At 51.2% G+C, this 21,609-nt stretch overlaps 1 protein-coding gene across 2 annotated transcripts in view; it reads left to right on the top strand.

The window, feature by feature from the left end:
• Positions 1–8,121: 8,121 nt before the first annotated feature.
• Positions 8,122–21,609, top strand: part of PYGB (glycogen phosphorylase B) — a 37,825-nt gene continuing 24,337 nt past the window's right edge. The window contains exon 1 of one of the 2 annotated variants that reach the window (XR_004313047.1): positions 8,122–8,487. Coding sequence is in view for 1 of the 2 variants with exons in the window: in XM_032461692.1 (XP_032317583.1) it covers positions 8,245–8,487 (243 nt within the window). In the remaining variant the exon portion in view is untranslated. The remainder of the gene's footprint in view (positions 8,488–21,609) is intronic. The other variant, XM_032461692.1, reaches the window with a different exon arrangement.

Here is a 21,609-nt window from a genome sequence, read left to right as displayed (position 1 = left end):
GGTGCATCTTGGGAGACACTGGCACCAGGACACACGGAGGCCCAGGCGGTTCTGGGCTGTGCCCTGCAGCACTTTGGGGCCCGGCGCCTCCAGCGCATGGTCGGGGCGAGCGCCGAGCCCCAGGTTGCAGGTTTCAGTGAGGAGCCAGCTTTAATCAGGGGCAGTCAGAGGGTTGCATGCCACAGACTGGACAGACCCCCCTCCCTCCCAGGGCGGCAGCGGGTCCCAAGGGATGTGACTGCTGACGCAGCCCACCTTGTGAGCCTGGGGGACAGCCCTGACGCGGGCGGGCAGGCGGGGGCAGGAGGGGGATGCAGGTGTGATACCTGAGAAGTGTGAGAATGAGAAGCGCTGGGGCCACCACCCTCGCCTGGTGTCCTAGTCTGGTCTGGGTGGGGGCGTCACGGGGCTCCAGCTGCAGAGGCTGCAGGGAGACCACCAGGACCCAAGCACTGAAAATGAGCCAGCTCGCCTCTGCCCGGGGCTCCCCCAAAGCATCAACCTTAGGGCAGGGGCAGAGGTGTGTGTGCACCACAGCGGGGAGGTGCTGCCGCCGCCGACCAAACTGAAGCCGGGGCTCTGCTCTGCGGGGGCTGGAACCGGCCTCTCCCCCCGCCTCCCCCCACCGCCACCCCCAGCATCCCTAACAGTTTAGGGAGTTAAAGGACTCCGGAGGCAAAGAATGGAAGTGCGCCACGGCAAAAGTGAAAGTCGATTTGGGCCATTTACAGGCTAGCGATCTCACACCTGAAAAAGTGTGAACAACTGGGCTTTTCCCAAGAGACTCCTAAATAAGTCGTGGAATGTGTCTGAGCCGAGCAAGACATGCAGGTCACTCCCTGGGTGTCTTTCTGATGCTGAAGGAGGCTCTCGTTTTTTAAAAACAGCCACTCGAGTGACACACACTGGGCAAGGGCCCACCGCACACCCTGCCTTGGGATGCACGCGGCTGTGCCCGGCCTCCCGGCCTCACTCGGAGCCGCCCCGACGCTGCCCTGGCCCCCCCTTGGGCAGCAGGACCCCATGGCGTGTGCGTGAGCCGCCCGGACACCGCTGGGCCTGGCGGCTGGAACGTGTGTTGGTTTTCATAGTTCTCAGAGGCGTATTTGAATAAAGAGTCTAAAGTTTAAGAGTTTAAATCGCAGCTTACGCCGAACAGCGCTGGAGAGGGTTGAAGGACGTAAGTTAGAAAGTGATGGAGTCAAAGCGCACTGCTCCCCCCGAGGGAAGCCCGCCCTCTCCGTGCTCACCGTGGTTCTGCCGACTCCTCTTCACCTTCGTGGGGCCGCGTCGTCCAGTGTCTTAGGTGTCACGGGGCGTCCCCCAGGAGGCTTGCCTTGACTCTGGGGTCGGATCCCAAGAGGGTGTGGTGTGGACTTGGGTCTCTTTCCCCCTGAGAAGGACCGAACTCGCGAGTGACATAAACGGACAGGTTGAAATGGCACCCAGGCCGGGCCCCGGAGCTGCCGGGGGTACAAACTCCTGAGAAGATGGGTCCCTGGTGGGAATGGAGGCCTTTGAGAAGCTGCACTTTTTCCAGAAAACAAAGTTTTGAGCCTGCGGGAACAGTTAGGGAAGGATGTCTCTGGAATCCCCGCCCCCCACCCGCACAGAGCGGGGACAGATGCTCCAGGCAAGACAAGAAATCTTTAACTCCTTTTTATTTATTTGTTTTTAATTGAAGTGCAGTCAGTTACAGTGTGTCAATTTGTGGTGCACAGTGCAATGTCCCCGTCACACACATACACATAGTGGCGTTCAGTCTTGTTCATTAAAGGTAGTGAGTGTAGTTCCCTGTGCGCTACAGAGGAGACTTGTTTTTCAATCTGTTTTTATATATCGGGGCTGGCACTTACAGTTGAACTCCTCTCTCCAGTCGAGGTGTCAACTGATGTACATCATTGTGCAGTTCAGGTGCACAGCATGATGGCTCCACATTTGTGTGTGCTGTGAAGCGGCCACTGTGACTCCAGATAAGGTCTCTCACTGTACAGTGTTTCTTCTCTTCTTGGGACGAGGACTTTGTCTTAGCACCTGTCACACATACAGCACAGTGCTGTTGACTGTGGTCCCCCTGCTGTACCTATGGCCCCAGGACCTCTGTTTTATGACTGGAGGTCTACCTTTTGATCCCACCTACCCCTCAATCTGATCTCTGTTTCTATGAATTCAGTGTTCTAGATTCCACATGTAAGTAAGATCATACACTACGTGTCTTTCTTTGTCTGACTCATTTCACTTAGCATAACACCCTCTAGGTCCATCCATGTTGTGGCAAGGTTTAACTCTTTTTATGGCTGAGTAGTATTCCATTGTGTAAATATACCACACCTTTATCCAGCCATCTGCTGAGGGACATTCAGGCTGTTTCCAGGTCTTGGCTGTTGTAAGTAGTGCTGCTGTGAACGTGGGGTGCAGGCGTCTTCTCTGATGGGTGATTTCATGTCCTTTGGGTGTATCCCCAGAAGTGGAACTGCTGAATCGTGTGGCATCCTCTCTCACCTTTTGATGACAGCCATCCTGACAGGTGCGAGGTGATAGCTCGTCCTGGCTTTGATTAACGTTTCCCTGATGATGAGTGATGTTGGGTGTCTGTCCATGTGCCTGTTGGCCATCTGTGTGTCTTCTCTGGAAGAACGTCTGTTCAGGTCCTCTGTCCACTTTTAATCAGATTGCTCTGTTTTGCTTTGTCTCTTGCCGTTGCCGTGCACCAGTTCCTCATGTATTTGGGGTATCGGCCCCTTGCCAGGTGTGTGATTTGTCAGCGTCTCCTCCCCTTCCGCAGGCTGCTTTTCCGTTAAGTTGACAGTTTGCTTTCTCGGCAGGGCAGGAGTGTCTTCAGTTGTGGCAATGCTGCCAGGTCTCCCTGCGACTCCCCGGCGGCTGTGGTGCAGCCCTGGCCGGTTTCCAGCTGCCTGGCAGGAAAGCAGGGCCGCCTGACAGTTTGTGAGGCACTGATCTGATTCCTCTCGCACGTGTGTCTGACAGAACTTCCTTTTGTGTGAAACACCTGTCATGTCCCTTGCCAATTTCCCTGTAAGACTGTGGTCTTTTTCTTACTGATTTTAGGAAATTTTTGTATTTTAAGGAAATCTGCTGTTGTGATAAAATGCTCTACAGTTTCCCCCCATTTTATTATTTTTTTGACTTTACAGCATTTTTTCAATGCACAGTTTTACTATTTTAAGATATTTAAGTGTATCTAAGTTATGACTTTTTTATACATTCTATCTAAGTTGATGAATTCTGGCTTTTGTATATAATTAGAAAAGCTTCCCCACTGAGACAGTGTTGAAAGGGGACACTTTTTTCAGACCTCATTTTAGTTTTTACATTCCTTTAAGAACTCCCTGCAGATGCTTCTGAGTACTCTCAGGCATAGCAAATCACTGTTTAAGGACAGATTTAGTTTTGAGAACAGTTTCAGAATCACTGGAAGGCTCAAACTGGAATAATCCATTTTCGGTTAAAATCAAGGATAGCTGTAAAGTGATGGGGCAGCTCCAAAGGGGAACGTTCAGAAGTGTGCAGAGGCCCCGCAGGCCAGCAGTGTAAACGCAGAGCCTCCCGAGGTGGGCCCTGGAGGAGCCCCCTCGGGTGTGCAGTTTCTGGTGGAGCTGTCTTCAGGTGGCTTGTCTGGAGACTGTGAAATGTGAGGAGGGGAGAGCGGTTTTCTCCCTCCGCTCCTCCACTCGCGCCTCAGCGTTCTGCCCTCGCTGCCTCCCTCCGCCACCAGGGATTCGGGGGTTTCCCGCACCAGGCAGTTCTCAGACACGGTGTCCCCAGTGCAGCTCAGTTCCAACACTTGGCACCGGGTACTTCTGATCCACCAGCTATAAATCAGTTTCCCAAACCCCCTCTTCAGGTGCTGTAATTTGCTAGAGAGGCTCACAGAACTCAGGAAAACAGCTTATGTCCTGTTGCCAATTTATGACAAAGAGTACAAGCCAACCGGCAGATGGAAGAGCCGTGAAGGTGCGAGCTGCAGGGGAGGGCGGCTTCCAGCTCTAGGGTGAGCTGCCTGCCTGCACCTCTGCATCTTCCCCAGCCTGGAAGCCCTCCGAACCCTGCACGTGGGGCATTTGTATGGGGTCTGTGTAGGTGTGATGGACTGAGTCACTGCTTTCCCGTCTCCACCCCAGGGGGCATCGGAGAGGCTGAAATTCTGAGCCCTCTGATCCCTTGGTTGGTTCCCCGGCAACCAGCCCCCGTCCAGTGGTTACGGGGGGGGGGTGTGTCCCAAACTCACCTCGTTAGCAAAAATTCAGGTATCGTTGAAGGGCTGATAGGACTGAGGACGAAAGACCAAGCAGAACAAGAGATGCTCCCGTTGCTCTTATGTGTAGGAAACCCCAAGGGTTGGGGAGCTGTGAGCCAGGAATAGCGACGGAGACCAAATACATATTTCGTGTCGTGAATCACAACATCACAGTCCTAGAAAGAGGCTTTAGGTGGCCGGGGGCCCGACAGACGTCGGGCTGTTAGAGCCTGGCCCTGCCTCTGAGTGCGGACTCGTCATCACGGGGTAGCTGCTGACCAGGCAGGATGTCCTGAAGGAAGACAGTGCCTCATTTACCGCGTCCTGCCAGGTCAACATCCGATGGGGCTCGAGGAGGGGTCCCTGCTGGGGCGAGAGGCCAGACCCGGCTTCTCCAAGGGCCCCTCACACTCAGGATCCTTGGATTTGCCTTGAGAGGTGCATCGAGCTCCAGCCGGATAAGCACACCCCACATAGGCCGCTCTGTCTCCAGTTACGGTAATAAAAGTGGCTGTGTCTGCAGCAGCTCTGCGTGTCAGGCGGGCACGGAGCCAGCTGCTCTCTTGTGTAGCCAGCGATTTACACATCAGGCAGCCGTGGGCAGGTGCCAGTCATGTCGGCCATGCAGCCGAGAGGCTGGGCCTGACGGAGCCAGGGGCCGAGGATCCAGTCTGGAGGCCCCAGACTCTCAGCGCTGTGCCCCTCAAGTTAAGACTGTCTCCAGATGGATTTCTCATCACGGCAGGCCTGGCACGCAGCTGTTTATCAGAAGCAGGTTTCTCTGCTAAAGAATCAATCATCACAATAATAATGAGCATTGTAATAATTAGAAAACAGTTATAGTGTCTAGAGAAATAAAAACCAGCCCAGGCCTAACGGCCTTCATCTTTCTGACAGCCTCTGATGTCTTACTTTCCGTGTCACTGATTGGTGGGTAGAGGTCTCCGCTTAAAAGCTAAGTGCAGCCTGGGGAATCTCGGTGTCCGCCTGGGGCTTATGCAGCTCAGAAGCAGACTTCCTCTATGACGCATCCTGTGTCGAGAGGCCTCCCTGGAGGTCAGAAGAGCGCCAAAGCTGGCGTTTGTGGCACAGAACCTGGGGGAGTGGGCTGGCTCCAGATGCAGCTTCCAGGGCGTGAGGTGCTCAGAAAACATGGCTGGTGGTTTTCCAGACCCTCCTGGAGGGCAGCTCAGGAGCAAATGAGTTTGCACATGAAGGTGGCAGAGCTCAGGGACCTGCAGGGGCTTGTCTAAGGCAGCAAGGAAAACGGGGCATATAAGCCAGGGTCTTCAGCTTCCTGGGGAGAAGATTTCTAAGGGTTTTTAAAATGACTTTCTATGCATTGGAATGTTACTTGGCAGTAAAACGATAGAAGTACTGACCTGTGCTCTGACATGGTGAAGCTCGAAAACATCAGGCCGGGGGGAGGAACCAGACATAAAACGTCACGTAACTGCAAGACGCTGTTAACACAAAAACACCCAGAACAGGCAAACCCACAGAGATAGCAAGCAGACTGGTGGTCGCCTGGGGTGAGGGGCTGGGGGAGTCATGGGAGCAGCCGCTAATTGGTCTGGGTACAGGGTTTTGAGGGGTGAGGAGGTTCTAAATTTAGAGGATGGTGATGGTTGTACAACTGTAAAAATGCTAAGCACTATTGAATCGGGCACTTGAAGTGGGTAACTTATACTATGAAAATTGTTTCTCAGTGAAGCAGTTTGCGAAACGAAGACTGGAACTCTGGGAAGGCTGCCACCTGAAACAGCAGATTTCCCTTCAAAGAGTTCCCTGTAGGCATCGTGTTCCGGTCTGAGAGCACATGAGCCTTTCTGCTTTGTTCAACTCTTAGGCTTTTTCTTTTAAGTTGATTTTTTTAATTTTTAAAAATTTTATTTTTTATTTGACATATAACGTTATGTTTGTTTCAGGTGTACAACATAGTGGTTCATTATCTGTATACATTGTGAAGTCAGAAGTCCAGTTACCATCCATCACCTTATATAGTTACAAACTTTTTTCCTTGTTTTTTTTCTTGTGTCAACAATATTAAGATCTATTCTCTAAGCAGCTTGCAAATATGCAATACAGTATTACTAACTATAGCCACCATCTATACATCACATTCCCAGGACTTACTTATTTTATCACCAGAAGTTTGTACCTCTTGACCCCCTTCCCCATCCCACCCACCCTAATCCCCCCGCCTTTGGCAGCTACCAATCTGTTCTCTGTATCTGTGAGCTTGGTTTTCTTGTTTGTTTGTTTGTTTGTTTTAGATTCAGGGATTCCCTGAGCGTGGGGGCTGCAGAGGCGAGAACCATACTGGGGAGGCCCGTGAGTGATGGCTGGGTGTCCTTCCCAGGCGCTCACAGCCCTGCACGCAGCCCCAGGCTCCATGGTTCTGGGGCTGCTTCTCTCCCCACCCCTAGCCCTCTCCCTGACCCCATCCCTGACCACTCGCTCTTCTGCTTGCGCCCTTTGGGAAGGGACACTTTAGAATGCCTGCTGGCTGTGGTCAGGGGCCTGCCTTCACCTGTTGCCTTAAGTCCCCCAGGCCCAGCCTGAGGATCTGCCAGGGAGGGGCTGAGACTGGCTTAGCAAGCTTTCCTGGTTGGGGTCAGTTTGCAGGAGCAGGTGCTGGGCTCAGCCCTTGGCTGAGGGACTGTCCAATCTGCAGCCTGGGTAGGATGGTTCTGGGGAGCATCTGGGAGGCAGGGGAGACCATGAGGAAACTACTGTGGGAATCCCGGCAAGAGGACCCAAGAGAGCAACTGAGGATGGATGTGGGGAGACTGGACACCCAGGGAGCAAGATGGCTGGGGGCCCCAGACTCCCTCTTGGGGGACAGGCTCCTTACAGGGAGTCCTTGGGACCTTGGGAGAGAAGGCCTGGTGTTACGGGTGAACATCATGTGTAATAAAAGGCTTTTCCAGACACCATGGGCTCACCCCGGCCCCGCTTTTGTGTCCACGGCTGAGGCTCAGCACCGTCCTCGGGTCTGCAGGCCCAGAGGCTGGCCCATCTTAGAACCTCCCAGGAGTGGGATTCTGCAGGCTGAGCTCTGTGGCGCTGCCTCCTCCAGCCCAGCATCGTTCCTCCGCACTGTTGGATGTGGTCGGGCACTCTCCGCTGCACTCTTCAGCTGTGGGAGTGCACCACAATTCATTTATCAGTGCAGCATCGATGGGCATTTGCCTGGTTTCTAGTTTGGGACTGTTTTGAATATTTGAATGTTATGAGCACTTCTGTTCATGCCTTTGGATTGGCATGAGCACTTACTTAGGTATTTTCTTTGGAGTAGAATTGCTGGGTGTTTGTTTAGCTTCAGTGAATACTGCCAGTTTTGCAAAATTGTACCAACCTGTAAGGACTCTTGTTGCTGGAGAAACTACAGGGGCCAAGATAGGCCTGGGGTGGGGCAGTGAGAGCAGCACTGAAGCCAGGGACCCGAAGAGGGCCCTGGGGAACAGCAGCAGCGGCGCGAGTGGTGTAGACTTGAGGGTTGCCGGTGAGCGAGTGAGCGAGGGGCCCCAGCCCAGGGCCTGCAGGTAGGAACCAGGTGAGAGGCTTTGGGGAGGGGGAGGAGCAGGAGGAGACACAGTCTCATGGCGTGGACAGGAAGAGAGGTGCTGGCAGGAATGGGCCACAAGTCCACGACCCCACCCTCAGCTGTGCGTTTTGCGAAACTCAGCTGTATTCATTCACCCAGGGGTAAGTGGGTGGCCCCTGCAGGGCGCCCCGCCCACCACGTGACCACGCCCCCAACATAGCCCGTCCTCGCAGAGACCCCTCTCGGAGGTCGCGGCCCCGCCCGGCGCCGCGCGCAGGCGCGCTCCGCCCCGCTCCCCGCCGCCGCGGTGCAGGGCGCAGTGCGCAGGCGCGGCCGGGTGGCCGGCGACGCCGCAGCATCCTCGGTGCGGGCGTGTCCCTGCGGCTGTGCCCGTTCTCGTCCTCCTCGTCCTCGTCCTCCGCGGGCGGCCGGCGCGATGGCGAAGCCGCTGACGGACGGCGAGAGGCGGAAGCAGATTAGCGTGCGCGGGCTGGCGGGACTGGGCGACGTGGCCGAGGTGCGGAAGAGCTTCAACCGGCACCTGCACTTCACGCTCGTCAAGGACCGCAACGTGGCCACACGCCGCGACTACTACCTGGCGCTGGCGCACACGGTGCGCGACCACCTGGTGGGCCGCTGGATCCGCACGCAGCAGCGCTACTACGAGCGCGACCCCAAGGTGAGGCGGCGCGGGTGGGGAGGGACCCCCCCAGGGCGGAGGGAGCTGTCCCCAGGTGAGGGGAGACCCCCCAGGGTGAGGGGAGACCCCCAGGGCGGAGGGAGCGGTCCCCAGGTGAGGGGAGACCTGCAGGGTGGGGAGAGACCTCCGGGTGAGAGGACAGTCACCCCAGCACGCCCCAGTGCTGGGCGGCCTCAGCTGCGGGGAGGAGCCCTCAGGTCCGGAATGCGCTGCCCCAGGCGCGATCCCTCCTCGGAGAACTTCCTTGGGTTAAGGTTGGCCGACGTAAGGAATCTTCAGTTCTTTTTACATTTTCCGCAAGTGTAGGCTTCTGGTAGAAAAATACGAAGTACGCCGGAGAATGTCACTCATCTCCTCCGTTATCAACTGCGTCAAACACAGCTGTCCGTTCTTCTACGTCGTTTCCTGTTCTTAATTATATACACACTTTTTAAGAAGCATGTGGTGCATACAGTTTTGTGGCTCTTCTGCTTCGTGTGTAGCTTTCCACACAGCTTTCCGAGTCACTGAACATGAGTCTCCTGTATCACTGGTAGTTTTCAGTGTGATGGATGTGTCACAGGCTTGGCCAGGCCCCTGCTGCCAATTTTGTTTGGTTTTAGTTTTTGTTTTTCCCCCTTGACCTTGGAGAGCTTTATCCTTTCTGTGACACTAATATAGAGTGAAAACAGACGCACCTGCAGGCCCGAAGCCAGTTTGCAAAGCCCTGACTTGCAGTGTCCCGGGCACTGGGCATGGCTTTAGTGATAGTATTTTACAATATTTTTGTGGGGGGTTAAGAAATGTTAAATAATTGCTAAGACTGAGACTGGGGGCTTTCCCAGACTTACTCTGGGGCACTCTTTTTCTAAAAGAGAGGTGGTGGAAAGGACAGGTTTGTTAGGACACAGACTAGCCTCTTCATATTTAGTGTGCAAGACGGTGAAGAAAGAAGTGGCCCCAAAGGGCTGAAACGGGTTATCTCAGCAGAGGCTTGGGATGACTCTGCCAGGGAAGCTGGCCAAGAGGCAGTGGCTCCCCCAGAATTCCCTGCTGACGGCAGAGCTGATTTGCTAAATCATTGTTATTCGTGTGGCAGGTGACGGTGGCATATCGCTGATGGCACTTTCAAGGGCATTTCCCTGCAGCTGGACCAGAACATACCCAGCACTGTGGGGCCCCCTCAGAGTGCTGATGTTTAGATCCTGAAAAGGCCAGTGGGGGCTCAAGGGTTATGGAAATGACCTTTCATGAAGGAACTCATCCCTCTAACAAAACAGGGTTGCCTGCTCCTCACTGGGCTCTGCTGTGGCAGCTAGAGGCGAAACCTTTCTCTTTAAAGAAACTGCACAGCCTGTGGAAGGAAGGTTGTCTGCCTCTCCCGGGTAGGAAGGCCATTTAAAAATGGAAGCTTGGAATTTAAGTGCTTCAATCTGGCTAACTCACGTTGAAAATAACCCCCTCATTTCCTTTTCCTGTAAAAGTTACATGTTTGCTTGTAACGAAGAAACAAGCTCCAGGAGGATGAGAGAGTGAGGGGAGGTGGGTGGGATCCCAGGAATAACCCTGCAGAGCCCCACCCCGGCCTGGGGTGGCCTCAGCGGTGCCACCACTGCACTTGAGGCTTAGGTAGCCTGACGGCCAAACAATGCATTACATTGCTTTTATTTGATATTTCTATTTACTTTAAAACAATTATGCAAGTCCCTGTTGTAAGAGAACAAATTAAAGAACAGATAAACCAGAAGGAAAAACCTAACTGTAATCTCACCACCCAGCGGTAACGCTAAATGCTACAGACATCTTGTGTTCCACACCTCCTGTGCTGTTTTCATCACGCACAGCAGCATCTGGCCACGGGCACCTACTGCTTCACAGCTCTTCCAGGCACTCTATTTTTGGTAATAGCAGAAACTGTGCTCAGAGGAGGCGTTTCCAAGCTGCCTGGCAAATTAGCAAGTCAGAAAATCTGGCTAAAATTGAGAAGATTGCACTTGGCAGGAGACGGCACTGAGTTCTAAAGACAGCTCAGGGAGGCTCTGTTTTTTGTTTGTTTTAGTTTTTTTACTGAGGTATAGTCGTTTTACAATGTGTCAGCTTCTAGTGTACAGCATAATGTTTCAGTCATATATATACACAGACATATATTCGTTTTCACTGTAAGTTACTACAGGATATTGAATATAGTTCCCTGTGCTCTACAGAGGAAATTTGTTTTTTACCTATTTTCTATATAATCATTAGTGTTTGCAAATCTCCAACTCCCAATTTATCCCTTCCCACCCCGTTACCCCTGCCCATAACAGTAAGATTGTTTACTATGTCTGCGAGTCTGCTTCTGTTTTGTAGATAAATTCATTAGTGGCCTTTTTTTTTTTTTAGATTCCACACATGAGTGCTATCATACGGCATTCTTCTTTCTCTTTCTCGCTTCACTTAGAGTGGCCGTCTCTGGGCCATTGGCGCTGCAGATGGCACTGTTGTGTGCTTTTTTCCGGGAGTCTCTGAAGCGATGGCAAGGTCCGGACTCCACTGTAAACTCAGGAGCAGAAGAGAGCAGGGGGAAGGGCCGGCTCACACGGCTCCAAACTCCTTTAGCCCTGGCTCTGCCATTCAGCCTGTTTGACCTTGGGCTTCGGTGGTTTTCTTAACTTTACTTGGCCTCAGTTTTTTCATCTTTAAAATGAGGAAGGTCATCTGGGTAATCCATTTCTGAGTCCATAGCCATTCTAAAACATTATAGTTTTGTGTTTGTTTATAAAGTGTTTCCATTTTATATTGATACTCCATCCAAAAAGAATTTGAGAATGTTTAAGTGAGGTCTGACCCAAAAGGTTCCGCTTAACAGAAGACCTCATAGAGAAAGTTGGGGCAAGACAGTGAGGGTAGGAGAACAGGTCAAGTTCAGGTGCAGGTCAGGACACCAAGTGCAGACACACGTTCTGGCAGCCAAACATCCAGTTACCGAGTCAGGGGAGCTGTGCAGCAGCTCCAGGACGGGCAGGTGCGAGGCTTCTCCCACGGGTCTTTAAAGCGGGTGTTGTACTACCATGTGGACAGCTGGTCCGACTGCGTCCCTGCAGTGGGTGGACTGGTCAGTTCTCCATGCTTTTCCCCATAAGCTCGTGGCATAACCGTAACGATAGACTGAGGGAGGGCAGTTCCACCACTGGGGCCCAACTGTGGTCTCAGATGTTTCCAATAAGGTAATCACAGTTAATCTTACTGTTTGGCTGAACTGGGAGTTAAAGGAAGAGAATCTAGACCAGTGTTTCGTAGTCTTGGCTGCCCACGACCCTCACCTCTTAAGTTTTGTATTAACTAGCCAGCAGTGAGACCAGCGCTGGAATTTTCTTGAAACACTCAGTCGTCCTGATGTGTCTGAAGTGTGAAGTTGACCTTGTGTCCCCTGGGCTGGCTCCCACGGGAGCAGAGGGCTCACAGAAGCTGAGGAGGGGCAGGCGTCTGGGCTGCCGGTCACGCCGACAGCGTGCCGAGGGGAAGGCGGGGTCACGCCACCGCTTCATGGGACGAGGAGGCCGCCGAGTGCGCCATGGGCTTTTCGGAGGGCAGTTCAGCCTCTGCTCCTGTGGGCTGTGATGGCTGACTCCCTGTGTCAGCTTGGCTGGGCTACGGTGCCTAGACATTTGGTCAAATATTATTCTGGATGTTTCCATGGAGGTATTTTCTGGATGAGATTAACATTTGAATCCGTGGATTTTGAGGACAGTAGATTACCCTCCATAATGTACATGGGCCTCGGATTACTTGAAGGCCTGACCAGAGCAGAGATGGACCCCCTCGCCCTCCCCCACCCCCTCCTCTCCCACCCCTTCCTCCTCTCCCATCCCTCTCCAGAGAAGGAATTCTCCAGAAGAAGGCCTTTGGAGTCCAGATGCAGCCTGTTCTTGGGTCTCCAGCCTGCTGGCCTGCCTCCCGGATTTTGGCCTTGGACCTCCATGATCATGTGACTCAGGTCCTTGAACTAAATCTCTGGGTCTGTGTCCTGTTGGGTCTGTTCCCCTGACAGACACCCAGGTGCCGTGTGGCTGCGTCTTTGCGTCTTTATGAACGACTGTACCTGATTGCTCTGCTGCATCCCTGCCCTTTTTAGATGATTTTTTTATTTTACATGATTTCAGACTTTAAAAGTTGCAGAACTTCCCATTTGCTCTCCACCCGGATTCCCCAAGCCTGAAACATTTAAACACATTTGTTGTGTCTTTCTCTGTATAAATACACTTTTTTTCTGAACCATTTGAAAGTAAGTTTTCGACTTCGTACTCCTTTCCTCCTAAAAACTCACATGTGTGGTTCGGAAAAATCAGGGAGACCCCCTTACAGACCACAGTGTCTGGAAAGAGCTCAGGACGCTGCCACGGCGGCGCTGCCCCCGCAGACCTTCCTGGGCAGGCTCGCACCCCCAGGGAGACCCACACAGTCGGAGCCACGGAGCAGACAAAGGCAGGCGACAGGTCGCTGACTCTGGCCTGCGCTCTGCAGAGTGGGGTTCTTAGGATATGGCTGAGGGGAGAGAAATGAACACAGAGATGTAGAAGAGCAACTGGATGGCAGAAGAATCTGGTTAACTGTTTTCAGCGGGATCTCCTGGAGCAGGATTTCTGCGTGATTTCGGTTTTAGCCGAGTGTCTTTTTCTCGACCTTGAAACGTCGTGTAAAGGTGAGAGGAACCCTGTTTAAAACACTGACTTAAATGCCGAGCCGTAAATACAGCCCGGCATGGTCCAGATCACGCAGTATCAGCTGGCCGGGCTCTGGCCTCTGTCAGAGACTCGGAGACTCGCACTGGTTACCTGACTCTGGGGTGGGAGGGAGGGGGCAGTCCGTCGAGCTTCACAGCAAATCAGATGAAGGCAGGGCTGTGAGGCTGCGAGGTCGCGGAGGCCACAGTAAGGTGGTTTCCCGCAGAACTGAGTGATCTCTAAGGTTCCTGTAAGTTCTCACGTTCTGCACTTCACTGCAGTTTACGTTTCCCAGCTTGACCTTGAGCAAGCAGACCTGTGTTCTAAGTACTAGCACCTAAAATAAAAAAGGAAATCGGTGCGCCACAGTGAGACGGAGTCCGCCGGTTCCTGGGGAAGCCCGGTTTCCCCGGAAGTTACCTCTGCGCTTGCATTGCCTGCGTGGCTAGGCCTCCCTCCGCAGACACGGCCGTGGTTTTATAGCGCTGTCTCCTCCCCGGAGCCCCTCAGACCCAGTGGAGGGGGCGCTGTGACACAGTCAGTGGGGACAAGGATGCGCCTCCGCTGTCTGGCAAGTGGGAGGTGGCCCCAGTAGCCTTGGAGAGGCTGTGTTGGGTCAGGGCCAGCTCTGTCTGGCAGGAGCCGGCGGGCCGCCGTGGGAGCCTCGTGGGGTAACACAGCTGCGTGGCGGTGCGGCCGTGGCAGCAGCTCGCAGACCAGGGGCGTGTGGCGGCGTGCCCCGGGCACGGGGAGACGGGCCGGGCCGGCCCTGCCTGTGGACCGGGCTCCTGCTGCTGGTGGAAGTGGCTGTCCACCGCTGCGTCCTGTCACCCCACATGCTCGGAGGTCTTTATCCCCCTTTCCTGCGGAGTGGTCGGGCCCTCCTGTTAAACGAGAGCTCTGAGCCCACGTGTCGGCGCGGGAAGAGGGTCTGGAGGTCTGTAACCAAAGCTGTTCGTCTCGGCTGCGGGCGGGCACGGGGAGACCAGGCCCCTGAGGTTAGGCTCCGTCCTCGCAGCCCGAGCTCGCTGGCTTCCTGGGTCCTCGGGAGAGCGACACGTTGTGTCATGTTTGTGTTGATCATGTTTTCATCTGTTTGTGTCGAGGAGCTTTGTGCTTCTCTGTGCGGTTACCTGCTGTGTGGGCTTTGCAGGTAATAAATACACCCACTTAAAAAAAAATTAAGGCTGCCTCTAGGCCATTAACACTTGTTACAGTCATATTGCAAAGAAAGGTCCCTGCGAGAAAGACCAGCACCCTACTTCACCCCTGCGGGGGCCCCCCGCCCCAAGTATCAGGCTTGGGGTCCCTGCTGTTCTCGGGCTCAAGCTGGTGAGTGTCTGTTCCTCGATGCTTCCTGAGCCGGGAGGCCCTGTCCGAGGTTGCACAGGGCCACCAGGAGGCGGGTGGGGCTGGGGTGGCCTCGGGCCTGCAGCAGCTCGGCTCCAGGTCGGCTTGGAGCCGGCCCTTTGCAGGTGAGCCCGCAGCTTTTTCTTGGACCAAGCCTGTGCCCTCAGGTGCTTTTTTCAGAATGCCTTTGTTAGTCAGGTTTTGCACCCATCCCTGAAAATCTGGCCTGGTGAGGGGCCCAGCAGTGCTCGAGCCCAAAGCAGACAGAGAGGTGCTGTCAGAGAGGCAGGGTGACCAGTTTGCCCCACTGTCACGGCAGGAGCCGGGATGGGACCCAGCCCACGTGGTCCAAATCTGTGCGTCTGGTTCTGTGGCTTCTCAAGCAGGCCTTCTTCAGTTTCATGGTTTCACACTGAACCACCTTAAGGAAACTGGCAAGTCAAAAGTCAACAGGTGAGGAAGCTATGAAAGTTCTCAAGTCACACGGACAGAAACAGCCCCAGAGAACGAGGCACAGACCCCTAGTCAGAGCTCCAGCCGAGCAGGGCCTGCAGCAGTGGCCAGCCTTCCCTGAGCGGGCGGTGTCCAGGGGACCTGGTGCTCCGCAGCTGCCCTCACACGGGGTGCTGCGGGGGCTGCCTGGCCCATTTGCAGGACTGAATACAGTGCTGAACCCTGGGCATCTGTGATCAACTGGGGAGGAAGATGAAAGAGATTCAGAGGTTTTAAGACTAGGCCCAACATTTTATGCTTCAGCACCCGTCCCTTCGAGATAATCAAGCTGTTCTCATAGTGCTGGTTAATGCAGTTTTATAAAACCACTGGGGGAGAGACCCGGGGGAGGTATGTGGGGCAGAAACGGCCTTCAGTGTGCACAGAAAAGGGATGTCCATGCTCAGAACTGAGACTCACACTCGCCCGGACAGCTGGGTTTCGTCGTCTCTGTGTTTGCAGGTCGGTTACTAAGCCCTGCCTGGGGGAGGGGCGGCACCTGCTGTGGAAACCGCACAGGACAGTAGCTCCGTTCAGGTGCAGAGTGAAGAGCGCCCAAGGTGCGGAGGCCGGGAAGGAGCCGTGGGCTGTGAGCGGCGGCGGCAGCTCTGTGGGGCCACCGGAGCTCCGCCGCGTGGGGCTGAAAGGGCCTCGCGGTTGGCAGGGGGCTTCTGCGGCCGTGCGTTCGTGTGCTCAGACAAGGGAGAAAGAAGCTGTCCGACTGAACTGTGTCTCATTCTTCTGTGTGTATGTGCACATCCTTTTGATTTGCAGATTTAGTTTGTATGGAAAGTTTTCTTAAATTACATGTTGAAGAACTTTCACCCTTCAGCCTCTTTCTTCAGGGACCGCCGCCACGCAGGTGCTAAGTGTCCTTTGTCTTCATGAGGACATTTTTCTCTCCAGCCCCCTTCAGGGTTCTCCCCCGTTTTGTTCACTTTTTGCCGACTTTGTGTTTCCAGCTGTTTTGCACTCGGTGCCTCCGTGTCTGTGGTGGTTTCATGTCCTGTTTATTTTATTTCTTTGGGTCCTTTTGTTTCCTCATCAGTGTTTCTTTCTTTCTTTTTTTTTTTTTTAATTTTTTTAAACACCTTTATTGTGCTGCGATTCCTGTACAGTGAACACACATTTCAGGTGCGCACTTCGATGAGTTCCGTCAGCGTTTCTTGGTGTCTTGGATGGGCTGTGCTGTGAATGTCGTGCGTCCCTTGGTGAGTGCTGGGTGTCCTTTGCCCGCTGTATTTCCTGTCTGCTTGTTTTTATTTTCGGGATTGGAGATCTCAGAGAGGAGAGGCTTCGTCCTGAACCGGTGGCTTGCTGCTGGATTTTGGGGCGGGGGCCTGGTGTGCGCAGCGTGGAGGGAGCGGCCCCTCCCAGGCTCCCAGTTTTGTGGGTGTGTGTGTGTGCCCACAGGTACAAGTGTGTGCTCTGGGTGTGAGTGCTTGTACTCGTGTGTGTGCACGTGTGGGAGTGTAGAGTGCTCTGTCTTCTCCTCGCCAGCAGTGGGCAGTCCCCGCTGCCCCACCCGCAGCTTGCCGGGGAGATGATGCGAGGGCCAGCCTCCCTCAGTTTCCACCTTGGTCTCCTTAGTGTTAGTGAGTTTTAGGGAGAAGTGGGCAGAGGCATTTTTATTCAATTCTCTTTACAACTGGAGATACTCTATTTTATTTTGTTTTATTAATTTATTTTTTTAATCAACTGTACTTCAGTTAAAAAGCAAACAAACAAACAGACAACCCGTTTAAACTACCGGCAGAAGAACTGAACAGACGTTTTTCCAAAGGAGGAAATGCAGACGGGCCACAGGAACGTGGAATCTACTCAGCATCACCAGTATCAGCGACACGCAGATCAGAATCACGAGACTCCATCTCACCTGTCAGAGTGCCCGTCGTCAGAAATGACAAGTGTTGGCGAGGGCGTGGAGAAAAGGGAGCCCTTGTGCACTGCTGGTGGGAATGCAAATTGGTGCAGCCACCGTGGAAAACAGTATGGAGGTTCCTCAGAAACCCGAAACCAGAACCACCGCATGGCCCAGCATTTCCACTCCTGGGCGTACACCCGAGAAAAACAAACATTAATTCAAAAAGATACATACACCCCACTGTTTCTAATCACCAAGATATGGAAGCATCTCAAATGCACATCAGTAGATGAAAGGATAAAGATGTAGCAGATAAACACAGTGGAACACAGCTCACCTACAGAAAAGAAGGATGTTTTGCCATTTGCAGCCCTTCATTCACTTTTTTTTTTTTGCACTTCAAAAACCAGAATTTTATAACTGGCATAAACATTTCCATTGCATCAAAAAGAACAAAATACCTAGAAATAAACTTAACCAAGGAAGTTACCTATACTATGAAAACTGTAAAACACTGATGAAGGAAACTGAAGATGACACAAAGAAATGGAAAGATTTCTTGTGCTCTTGGATTGGAAGAATCAACACGATTGAAATGGCCATACGACCCAAAGCAACCTGCAGATCCCCATGCAACCCCTGTCAAAATACTCATGACGTTCCTCACAGACCTAGAACAGACAGTTCCAAAATCCACATGAACCACAGAGGACCCCAAACTACCAAAGCAATCTTCTGTAGGTCTTTTTTTTTTTCCTCTTTCTTCTTTTTGTTCTCTTCTCTTATGACTTGATGACTAGAGAAGTTTCTGTAACATTAGTTGTAAGGCTGGTTTGTTGGTGCTGATTTCCTTTAGCTTTTGTTTATCTGTGAAGCTTTTGATTTTTTCTTCAAATCTTGCTGGATAGAGTATTCTTGGTTGTAAAATTTTCCCTTTTCATCACTTGAAATACATCATATCCCTTCTGGCCTGTACAGTTTCCGCTGAAAAATCAGCTGATAACCTTATGGGAGTTCCCTTGTATGTTATTTTCTGCTTTTCTCTTGCTGATTTTAGTATTTTCTCCTTATCCTTAATTGTTGTCAATTTGACGACCATGTGCCTTGGGGTGTTCCTCTTTGGGCTGATCTTGTGTGGTACCCTCTGCGCTTCCTGGACCTGGGTGTGTCCTTTCCCAAGTTGGGGAAGTTTTCGGTTAGTATCTCTCCAAAAGTTTTCTCAGGTCCTTTCTCTCTTCTCTTTCTGGGACCCCTGTAATGTGGATATCTGTGCGCTTCATGTTGTCCCAGGGTTCTCTTAAACTGTCCTTGTTTCTTTTCTTTCTTTTTTCTGCTCTGCAGCAGTGATTTCCACTCATCTGTCTTCCAGCTCACTGATCCCTCCTTCTGCCTCACTTAGTCTGTTCTTGGTTCCTTCTAGGGTGTTACTCATTTCAGTGATTTTTTTTCTTCAACTCTTGGGTATTCTTTATATTTTCTAACTCTTCGCTAAAAACTTTGCTCTGTGCATCTATACTCCTCTTGAGTTCTCTGAACATCTTTGCCATCATTACTCTAAACTCTTTCTTGGATAAATTGCCTGTCTCCACATCACTTGTATCTTCTGGGATTTTACCTTGTGCCTTGTCCTGGAAGAGATCCCTCTGCTGCCTCATATTGTCTATCTTTCTATTTGTATATTTAGGTAGATTAGTTACTTTCTCGACCTTGGAGAGGTGGCCCTCTGTGGGAGACATCCTCTGCGTCCCAGCAGTACACTCCTCTCTTATCACCCAAGGAGGTATTCTGTTTTATATACAATATTTATGGAGATAAAATTTAGATACTGTACAGTTCACCCATTTAAGGTGTACAGTTTGGGGGAGGGTACAGCTCAGTGGTAGATTGTTCACTTAGCATGCACGAGGTCCTGGGTTCAATCCCCAGTAGCTCTGTTAAAAGAATTTTTTTTAAGTGTACAGTTTATTCGGTGGTTTTGGTATTTTCAGGGTTGTATGGCCATCACCACAGTCAATTTTAGAACGTTGCATTTCCCCAGAAAGAAGCCCCGCACCTTTTAGCGGCTGCCCACCCTAAACTCCCCATCCCCCACCTCAGGCAGCTGCTAATCCACTTTCTGTAGATTCACTGACATTCCATGTAAGTGGAGTCATGTGGCAGGTGGTCTTCTGTGACTGGCTCTTTGGTCCAGTGTAATGCTTTCTGGGTTTGTTCTCGCTGTGGCATGTATCAGTGCTTGATTCCTTTTTGTGGCTGAATAATATTCCACTATGTGGATATACCACATTTTACTTATCCATTCATACACACTGATGGACATTTGAGTTGTTTCCACATTTTGGCTATTAAACACAAGTTTTTTAGTGGCTGCAGGCTTTTGTTTCTTTGGGGTATGTGTCTAAGAGCAGAATTGCTGGGCCACATGGGAATACTGGCTCACTTTTTGGGGACCTGCAGACTGGCGTCCAAAGTAGCTGCACCTTTTTACATTGTAACCAGCCATTTTTCATGGTTCTGATTTTTTCAGATCCTAGCTAGTGTCTGTCATTATTTGGTGACTTACTGATCATAGTCATAGTGGTGGTTGTGAAGTGGCATCTCATTGTGCTTCTGATTGGTATTTCCCTCCTGATTGGTAGTGTGAGGCATCTTTGTATGAGTTTATGGGCAGTTTGTATATTCTTTGGAGAAATGTCTGTCCAGCTCCCTTGCTCAGCCAACCCTTGGATTTTCTTTATTACTGAGTTGTGTATATATTCCTGATACAAATTTCTTACCAGTTGTATGATTTGCAAAAATTTTTTCCCAGAAGAACAAAGCTGGAGAGATCATGCTCTGACTCCAGGCTGTACTACAAAGCTATAATAAACAAAACAGTGTGGTGCTGGCACAGAAACAGACATGTGGATCAGTGAAACAGGCTGGAAAGTCCAGAAATAAACCCACACACTTAAGGTCAGTTAATCTATGACAAAGGAGGCAAGAATGTACAATGGAGAAAAGAAAGTGTCTTCAATAAATGTTGCTGGGAAAACTGGACAGCTACCTGTAAAAGGCTGAAATTAGAACATTCTCTAACGCCATATACAAAATAAACTCAAAATGGATTAAAGACCTAAATGGAAGACTGGGAACTATAAAACTGGGTGCTATAAAAGCCAGAAGAAAACATAGGCAGAACACTCTTTGATATAAATTGTAGCAAGGAGGTTTTTTTTTCTCTTAAGGCAAAGGAAACTAAAGCAAAAATAAACAAATGGGACCGAATTAAGCTTCAAGCTTTTTCACTGCAAAGGAGACCATAAACAAAATGAAAAGACAGCCTACTGAATGAGAGAAAATATTTGCAAATGATGCAACCAATAAGGGGTTAATATCCAAACATATAAATGACTCATACAACTCAATAAGAAACAAAAAGAAACCTGATTAAAAATGGGAAGAAGACCTAAATACTCATTTTTCTAAAGAAGACATACAGATGGCCAACAGGCGCATGAAAAGATGCTCAAAATTACTAACCATCAGAGAAATGCAAATCAAAACCACATTTGTGTGTGGTATGAAGGGCGCCCAGCTTTATTGTTTTGCCCTTGGATGTCCAGTTTACCTCATGCCGCTCATTGGAAAGACCTCTTCCCACCAGAATTACATGGGCACCCTTGTTGTGAATCAGCTGACCACACCTGTGAGGGTTTGCTGGGCGCTGTTCTAGTCCAGTGCTCCGTGTGTCTGTCCTCGGGCCAGTCCTGCGCAGCCCCGTGCACTGGAGTTTTGCAGTGAGGGTTTGAGACTGGAAAGTGTGAGTCCTCCAATTTTGTTCTTTCTTTCAGTGTTATTCTGACTGTTCCAGGTCCCTTGCGTTTCCATCTCGGTGCCGGCATCAGCCTGCCCGTCTGTGAGGAGGCCAGCTGGAGTGCTGACAGGGATTGTCTGAATCTGTAGATCATTCTGGGATTCTTGCCAGCTTTGCGGTGTTGAGCCCTCCAATCCACTGACACAGGATGTCTCTGCACTTTGTTAGGTCCCCTGCCTCTGTGCTTTTCAGGTTGGGAGCCCCTTTCTAACTGGCCTATCCTTTCAGGCTGCGTCTCAGTTCTGAGGACAGTAGTTTAAGAACTATTACAACCTCACTAATTATCAGAGAAATGCAAATCAAAACTACAATGAGGTATCACCTCACACCAGTCAGAATGGCCATCATTCAAAAGTCCACAAATGACAAATGCTGGAGAGGCTGTGGAGAAAAGGGAACCCTCCTACACTGCTGGTGGGGATGCAGTTTGGTGCAGCCACTGTGGAGAACAGTATGGAGATTCCTCAAAAGACTGAAAATAGACTTACCATAGGATCCAGCAGTCCGACTCCTGGGCATATATCCAGAGAAAAATATAATTTAAAAAGACACCTGCACCCCAATGTTCATAGCAGCACTATTTACAACAGCCAATACATGGAAATGACCTAAATGTCCACCAAGAGATGACTAGATAAAGAAGATGTGGTATATTTATACAACGGAATACTACTCAGCCATAAAAAGAATAAAACAATGCCATTTGCTGCAACATGGATGGACCTGGACATCATCATACTAAGTGAAGTGAGCCAGAAAGAGAAAGAAAAACAGCATATGGTATCACTTACATGTGGAATCGAAAAAAAGAACACAAATGAACTTATCTACAAAACAGAAACAGATTCGCAGACACA

The sequence above is a fragment of the Camelus ferus genome, chromosome 19 (assembly GCF_009834535.1).
Source record: "Camelus ferus isolate YT-003-E chromosome 19, BCGSAC_Cfer_1.0, whole genome shotgun sequence".
Classification (NCBI taxonomy): Eukaryota; Metazoa; Chordata; class Mammalia; order Artiodactyla; family Camelidae; genus Camelus; species Camelus ferus.
The sequence above is the reverse complement of the archived record's forward strand: the minus strand, read 5'-3'. Positions and strand labels throughout refer to the sequence as shown.